The 8843-nt window shown below is 32.0% G+C and overlaps 1 protein-coding gene across 2 annotated transcripts; it reads left to right on the top strand.

Annotated features, from left to right (window-relative positions):
• The first annotated feature begins 751 nt into the window (after positions 1-751).
• LOC137928817 (TNF receptor-associated factor 6-like) lies at positions 752-8843 on the top strand. Of its 2 annotated transcripts, none has more exons than XM_068771801.1 (7): positions 752-862; positions 1543-1694; positions 4412-4533; positions 5151-5344; positions 5732-5892; positions 6983-7237; positions 8140-8843. In XM_068771801.1, the coding sequence occupies exons 1-7, from the start codon at positions 821-823 to the stop codon at positions 8465-8467; spliced, it is 1254 nt and encodes a 417-aa protein (XP_068627902.1). In that variant the 5' UTR covers positions 752-820; the 3' UTR covers positions 8468-8843. The 2 variants fall into 2 exon arrangements, with proteins under 2 accessions (XP_068627902.1, XP_068627903.1); XM_068771802.1 differs by having other exon boundaries at positions 811-854.

The raw sequence follows: 8843 nt of genomic DNA, 5'->3' as shown, positions 1-8843 counted from the left end.
ATGCTAATTAAACAGAAGCGAGTGCTCAGTTTTAGAAATAAAGAACCAAAATATGTTTTATTTTATAACTAGTTTTGGCTGCTCAATACAGCCATTTTTATATAGACGCGTTGTGGCTTTAGATTGACTGGTTTAACATTATGACACACTATTGGAGTATTATGTCTAGTTATTTCACTTCTCCACTTACCTAGGTGAGCATTCAAATAACTTTTTTATAATTTATTTACTTTCGATTAACATTCGCACGAAATCAAAAAGATAACAAACTCAAAGTAAGAAAACAAAATTTGTCTTACTGTATTGATGTTATATAATCGTGTATTTTTAAGGAATATTTGGACTATAATGAAAGCCCTCAGATAATCACTCTTAAATCTATGCATACAAAATGCCACGGTAAGCAAAAATGGTCGAATATTGTGAAGGCTGTGCAACGGCGGCTGTAACCAACATGTATGTAAGTGACATCTTACGACACCTCTAAATAACTAATAACTGTCCAAAAATATAAGTTAATATAAAAAATAAGATGGCATAACTTTGTGATATAAATAATGTGTCCGCTTTATGGAAATAAATATGCATGTTTATTTAGTACTTTAAATAAATTCTATTCATTTATTATTGAAATACAAGTTATCAATTTACAAGTTTCATTCATTTGAAATCTAATAGTAATCAATAGTTTAAATGGCAACCCTATCACGTCATAATGTCGTTTGCATATTGTTTTGGCAGTTGGCGTATATTCCGTAATTGTATGCTTTTAAAATTGCGTTATTAATACATTTTTCTAACCCGCCTATTGTTTCTTGTAATGGATCAGGGCAAAACAAAGAGCGCTTCTGAAGGTATAGCAGTAAGTAGATTTTATTCACTTGATATTTAATTTATACTTTAAATGATTTTCTTTTAAAAAGTTCGAGAAATTACATATTTTATTTTTAAACAAACATCTTGCCAGGCCAACCATTACTTAATTGATAGAAATTAATTGTATGTATTTATTATAATATAATATATAATAAACGACAATTTAAAAAGTAAATGTCCAATGAATCAATGAAGATGGAAAACTAAATATTTTAATTTACTTTATTCACACACAGTTTAATGTTTTAAATTCACTTAATATATTATAGCTAGTAGTAAAAAGTCATTAATAATGACTTTTAAATTCTCTTTTTTAATGTTTATTACATCTATTACTCTATGCAAAAGGCTTTCTAGATCTAGACCACCAAAGTACTTATGTTTGCTGCAAAATACTAGCTCAATATCTATAGAATTACTGTGTTTTCTCATGGCGTAAAATTACTGGCCTAATAGTTTTTACTATTTCATATTTGATAGCGATGGCAAATTTAATATTGCAGTTCAGATTCCTAGATACATATAGACCTTGTGACTATCAATACTGTTAATATCTTGTCACTTTCTCATATGAAAAAATAAAATCCTTAAAACTAATCATTTTGACTTCATGTAAAATATAAAAGTTATTTTTATTATCCATTGTTATGTTTTTTAACTTTACAGCCAATGGGGATCACTGCCCTTAATGAGACGGCCCTAAGTGACCAGCCAGAGTCCAGATATGAATGTCCAGTGTGTCTCAATTGGCTGCGTGACCCTGTCATCACTACATGTGGTCATAAGTTCTGCAAAAGCTGTATCACATCCTGGTTGCAGTAAGTATTTATACCTATTCTATTTGAACTTAAAACCACTTTACATAATAAACAATTGACATTATTCTTAAAACATGTCAATTCTTCTTAGCTCCCACTTCCATGTTCATTGCCTGTGAGTGTAAGTCAACTTGATAATGTGTTACGGTGATGGGGCAGCCATTTGTCTAAGATTGTTGATTGTTGTTGCGAATCCAAAACTATTGAACTAAATATATTAATAACTATTTTACCTGTCAGAATTCTATTTGGAATATTAGTTTACATGTGAGAATTTGGTCCAACATAATAAGCAGATAGCTGTGTTTTAATTTGAACCTTGCTTACTGTTAAATTTATTACATATAAACACATAGGAAGGACTATAGTATCCAGTCTCAACTACATTAATAATAGAAAAATAAGAATATCTCGCTTGCTACAGTAATGAAATTTGTATAACAAAGTTCTTCTTAATTTTTAATTATAGTGCTGAGACAAACCCTAAATGTCTTTGACAGCTAGGGTTTGTCATTTTTGAGATGTGATGTTGTTTATATAATTAACTCATTAATTCTAAATTAATATAACATTTGGTTTAAATAAGTTTTTAGTAGTTTTGACATAGTGCCAGGAAGAGAAAGAATTTTGATACACCTATGGTTACTGGTAAAGTGAAAGGAACAAGGATATGTAGATACTGCCCAATATTGTGGTTCTATCAGATTCACGCCACATTTGATACCATCATAAACAATGTGATATAGATGGCAAAGTTGTGATTGATTTTGTCTCATTATACAGCATTCACTAGAGAGATGAGGTGCTACCCTCAGAATTGTGGATAATGATGTAAGAGCCATTGTTAGCACTAAGTTGAAAAAATATCTCTTCATTTTTATGTATAGTCAAATACCATTTGCATTTCCTTTTTTAAGTTCTTTAGGTTAAAAAAGCTTTTAAAGTTAGCAGTGAGTCAGTTGTTCACTGTACAATCGTTTTAAGCTGTGGTGTGACCTAAACATAACTGATTATTTATTCACTCATTGTCTTAATGCAAACAATAGATAACAAGCTTTTGAACTCCTCTTTGCTGCTTATAACAGTATATAGAAAAAGAGGAAGTTTATTGTTATACTGTCATACTGTAAATATTTCTCTTTTTTGAATGACATTTATTGTTCTATCACATCTGAAAGATAAATTCTATTTTTTATTGTCAATTTCATTAGATTTGTTTAGATAAGTAGAGCTGTCTAGTTCTAGTTATCTATCTGTGCATGCAAAACTGAAACACCAAACCACTACTTAATATAAATATTCAATTTATTTAAAATCAATGATATTTCGAAATTGACATGGTTGTTTTGTTCAAAATTGGCTCCTTACTTGTTTCTTTGCCTGTTTGTGTGTTTGTGACTATGGAAAAAATTTTCTCACATGTAAGTTCATTCGTATCGGCGGTACAGCATAGAAGCCAATCAATATTACCAAATTCTGAAATAGAGGAATGTGAATCGAACACGGGGTATGTTACTATTAACAGATTGTCTTAGAAAATATTGCTTAAAATGTATTGGGCTATTACTGTTCTTTCACTGCTGGACAAAAGCTACATGCTCGAGTGAATAGCAATAATTACTCAAGGTTTTATAAAAATAAATACCACTGATGACAATAAAATTATTTTGGTTTGTTAATCTATTTGTGAAACATATTTACAAAGTTTTAATGATTTATCCTTTTTTCTTTGCTATTCTCCTCTCGAATGTCCGTTTCAGGGGAATCAGCTCATTGCTTTAACTACATACCATTTTTTCTAGAGTGCTCTTGCAAGAACTGTGAAGGTGGCCTGTGGCCCTAACTATAAGATCAGTGGTTCAAAGAATTCTTTAATTTTTTATGATGTGTACTTTTATAATCACAGTTTACAATTGACAAGTGTGTCTAAATCCTTTTAAGTTAGAGTTTTTAATTCAGAATGATCTGTGAAATAATTTATTTTTGTTAAATGAAGCCATTAAATGTACCACATTAAATGGCTTCATTTAACAAAAGGTTTTCAATAATAATGTTTCTAATTAATAATCCTATGCCTCTCTGAAGTTAATGATAATACCGTCTAAATATTCAAATGTTTTATGTCTTTTTGCTACTCATTAATATCGTGATTAACATTCACTATCGCGGTTTCTGCTCATAGAAGCCCCATTACAAGGTATAGGGCTAAAGATATGTATGGACAAGGCCTATACCTTGCAATGGCAGGTGGTTTTGCGATCTCAGTGTAGTATTAAGGTAATGAGCATTGGTAATCCTACATAGTGAATGCACAAAGTGTGAATTATATAAGATTCTGTCCTGCAAATTGAACTTGCGACCTACCATCGCTAGCCTTAGTTCTTTACCGCTGAACTACACTGCTCAAACATTGTGTATAACCCATCTTTTTTATTTATTATAACATGAATTCAGATATGATATAATACATTGTACAAACAATATTTAATATTTTATTTGAGAAACCAAAATATTAGAAACTTGAAATTTAAGATTCCCCCCAAAAATTAGCTTGCTTCAGGACTAAACTCATTTATTTTAATGACAGAACACTTTTTTTTTATTTATTTTCTTGTATTTAAACTACCATGTTGAATGCAAATATCAAAATATCTAAAATATAGCTTAGTTTTTTGTTAATACTGTCTACTATGTTATATTTTTTTATATTATTACAGAAATAGTGGTCACTGCCCCATAGACAACATCAATCTCAGCATGAAAGTGGACATTTTCCCTGATAACTACACAAAGCGAGAAATCCAAGAGCAAAGGATGTCCTGCCCATTTGCCGCCAAAGGTAACAGTGATAAATTTGCAACAGCTTGTTTACCAAAATCTGGCCCCGTAATAATATTTCACATATAATTTTTGAAAAAGCACTGTAATTACTAAACTAATTTTCTTCTTTTATCGATAAGCTGGTAACCTAAATATAAAAATTAAACATTTGAAAACATAAGTAAAGAAATACACAATGTTTAATATAGAATTAAAAATTTCATTAAAGCTCTTTTTAATTTTGTAGTTTCTTTCTGCTACTTCACCACAACTAAAATGCATTGCGAAACAGAGTAGAATCAAAAATAAAATAGAATAAAAAATTAAAATAATAATGAGTTCATGATCAATAAGTGTTCTGTTAAGAGTTCCAATGTTAAATAAATAAATTTTTTGTTTTATTTTTATCTTATCTTTTAGTCATATGTCCTTGAGGAAGTCTACTGTCATCTCTTCTCCGAGACACCATACAAACATAGAATCGGGGCCAATTCCATGAGGGCTTGCACCTTATCCATTCACCACAAAGCTATTTGATCTCGGGATTTTGCGATTTTCACTCTACATTAAACATAACCGCGTAATATATTAATAAAACAAAATAAACTAAATTGTTTCCACATGTTATTACTTCAGGTTGTAATGTGAAGGTGACTCCGTTGGACCTGGATGCGCATATTGCCAGCTGCGAGTACAACAAGCCGGAATCGTCGTGCCCGCCAAGCGTCCGCGTGCCATGCTCTTTCCAGGCGGTCGGCTGTAAGGAGACCTTCGAGAGCCAGGAGGAGATGAACACCCACCTGCACAGTGATACGCAGAGCCATATGAGTGTAAATATCTATAAATGAAAATATACACAATAGTACAATAAAATATATTTGCCATTCGCTTTAAAAATGCAGGAAACCATTATTCTGTAGCTTAAAGGCTTCTAATAAGATGTAGTAAAAATTCAAAAATATATGTTATACTTACATTAAGTTTGGACAAAAGGCTTGACTTAGTATATTGAAAGGTTTTTAGATATGAAAGCTTTAGAGGGGTAATTGAAAGCATATGCACATACATTTAAAAAATAAATGTGAAAGAAAATATAACAAAAGAACAGGTAATAACTAAAATTTACTATTTATGCTGAGATACAAGCGGTAAACTAAATAAATTTGCTATTGTCTGTTATATATAGCAGTATTTAATTTAAAGAAAATTGTTTTCAGCTGCTCTTGAATGCTTACTCAGAGGTAAAAATCAACAGCGACATATCTAATGTGAACATCGACGCGAAGGAGCAGGAAGCTATGAATCTATGGGACGCTCCCGACAAAGATGGCGCGCAGAGCACTTCCGCGCCTCTTACCAACACAAGTGCTCTTATAAAGTAAATATACACTTTTTATTTTCCTCTCATTTTTTATTTATTTACCGCTTTTAGTTAAAAACTGTAACTTTAATCATGCGACGTCATCATCATGTGAACTGATCACTCCAAAGCATATACCTTCCCCAAAGATCGTCACAATGACCGGACTTACACTATCTACATTCAGCGATTTCCCGCAATATTAACTATATTATATTTTTGTGACCTACATCATATGTAGGTCACAAAAATCCGAATAATAGCTTTGTAGCATTAAACTGTACATAATCTCAATGTCACTCACCGCCTTTAATGTTCCAACAGTGGGAATATAAATAGTACAAAATTTATGAGACAGTTTTTGTTTATAAATAAGATAAGTGTCAGTTTCAGTCTATAAACATATTTGTTCCACTTCCTTTATCACGCTTAAAACACTCCTTAGCAGGAGATGCCTCAACCTTCGCCAACTGTCACCAAATTTTTGTATGTCATAGTGTTACAGCCGTTTAGTGTAGCTGATAGTTGCAAATGAGATACGAAAGCTCGGCTCAGGGTTGACATACCATAGAACTCCTTTCGAAACTCTCTGACATAAACAAACTGCGCAAACTCATTAAGACATCTTTCCATCTCACACAAATACTAAGCTGATTTCTTCCACCACATTGATCATTTGTATTTCAATATCAATCACAAGCCTTGATACAAATTTAAGGCTTCATTTCCACGTATAGCACATAACTTATTAATACTTGCTGTGTTCATGCTTTTTCGTTAATAATACAATAAATACGTCTAAAGTTTGCATCCTGTTCTTCAATTTTAATTGCAATAAAAGCCAAATTGAAGCAATAGTTGAAATCATCATTAAATTAAAGGTTGCAGTTCAACAATCGGGCAAAAAACACGGGTTAGAAGATTGACTATGTATAGTATATCTATAAATAAAATCTACAATCACATAGATGCCAAAGAACAGATCAGAGTCTTCTTTATTAATAGTATAACGTTTTCAGGATTAAAATAGTTTATGCATAAAATGAAAAAAACATTTTATTAATTCACTTTTACTGTGAGATAATATTCAATGTGATCATTTTTCCAGGGCATTGTATGAGCGTGTAGTGGTGCTAGAACAACGGAATAGAGAACAGGATATAGTGATTGCGAACATGTCCAAACAGCTGTCGGCCTTTGCTGTTGCCAAGATGAAGCAAAACAGCGACATGATGCTGCGATACTGCATGGGTAACTACATCTGGAAGGTGGACAACTTCAAGGCGAGATTAGACGCGATGCTGAAGGACCACTACAAGATGCTCTACAGCCCCGGCTTTTATACCTCTCCCAATGGCTATAGGTAATATTAATATATAGTGTATTATTTTGGATTGACTGACCTTTGGACATAAACCATAAACATCTTACATTTTGCACTAATTAGAAATTGCTTGTATATGTGTACATGTGGTGTATATGTGGACAGATTTACCCACTTTGAATGGACTAACAAAGGATTGTCTGTATGTGGACAGATTTCTTTTCTTTGAATGGAATAGCATAAGATTGTGTGTGTGGCCAAATTTCTTTTCACTGAATAGAATAAGATAAGTTTTCCTGTATGAGGCGAGATTTCCTTCCTTTTAATGATAGTCTGTATGTGGCTAGATTTATTGCTTTTGAATTTGCCTTTGAAGAATAGCATGAGATTGTCTGACCAATTTCTTACCATATATGGACTAATATAGGATTATGAAAGTATGGACAAGTTTCTTCACTTTCAATATACTAACATAGGATTACATGACAGATTTTTATTCTGTATGAGACTAACTTAGGATTATCTATATGTAGACAGATTTCTTTTTTTTTACATTTTTACATTCAAATGTACTAACATAGGAACATTCTTTGTTGGGAAATCATCTTTCTTGAAACAAATAGACGTGGGTCTTAAATATGAAACATTTACTTATTTTAAAAGTACTAATGAATGTTTTTTGCTTAATGTGTAGATGCTACTATATATTGATTTGAATAGCTTAACGAAAAGAGGAATTATAGGACATTTTTCAACCATCTTCTTGATTTATAATAATTATTATAGCCATAAACACAGTTTATAAAAAGACTTCTAAAATTATGATATTGCTACTTTTAAACCAGTTTAAAAGTAGTAATATTTTTTATTTATTTTGTTTCAACAAAAATACAATATTTTAAGTGCTACACCATATAATAGGTTTTGTATTAAATTTTTAGATTCTGCGTCCGTCTGAACATATCGCCGCAAAACCCATTGTTCTTCGCCCTACACGTGCACCTGATGAAAACTGAAAACGACGATTGTTTAGAATGGCCGTTCAACGGGCGAATCTCCTTCGCGATGATCAATCAGTATGACCCGGATATGACCCAGAAGGATACCATGATGTCCAACTCTAACCTCATAGCGTTTAAGAAGCCCACGGCTGAGATATGTGTGCGAGGCTTCGGGTACACGGAGTATGCGGTCGTCAGTGACGTAGTACGCAACGGCTTCGTTAAGAACGACATCCTTATTATAAAGGTTAACATTAGATGTGTCTAATTTGACCTATTTAGTCATTAAAAAAATTGTACTTAAGAATCTATGTCAGAAATAAGTTATTGTTTGAAATAATTTTATAGTTTAAAATCTTAAGAAATATATATTTATATAAACCATCAATGGTGTAATGTGGCAATACAGTGCCCGGCGATGAATATTGCACATAAACCTTTAGAAAGAGACAACCGGCTAATTTCGGTATCGTAGAGCATTATCTCTGTCCCACACTACCAATGTGGCGTTTTGTCAGTCGTGCGACAAAGGTAACTCTACGAAGTCAATTTACTCTTTCCAAAAGTTGATGTGCAATATTTATCGCCGGGTATAGTAATTTTGTTACCTCTTTATTTGTTGTCACGCAATACATACGTTTATA

This window comes from Battus philenor, unplaced genomic scaffold (assembly GCF_028537555.1).
Source record: "Battus philenor isolate CCGP_79_NKW_IND1 unplaced genomic scaffold, ilBatPhil1.0.hap1 SCAF_4, whole genome shotgun sequence".
Classification (NCBI taxonomy): Eukaryota; Metazoa; Arthropoda; class Insecta; order Lepidoptera; family Papilionidae; genus Battus; species Battus philenor.
This window is presented reverse-complemented; position numbering and strand designations above follow the sequence as displayed.

What these genes read in the sequence shown, in the direction of transcription:
- LOC137928817 (XM_068771801.1), top strand. Translation starts at nt 821, where the DNA reads ATGGATCAGGGCAAAACAAAGAGCGCTTCTGAAGGTATAGCA. An exon ending in GCGCTTCTGAAGGTATAGCA is followed by an intron (nt 863 to 1,542) that starts GTAAGTAGATTT and finishes TTAACTTTACAG; the next exon opens with CCAATGGGGATCACTGCCCT. An exon ending in AACACAAGTGCTCTTATAAA is followed by an intron (nt 5,893 to 6,982) that starts GTAAATATACAC and finishes TCATTTTTCCAG; the next exon opens with GGCATTGTATGAGCGTGTAG.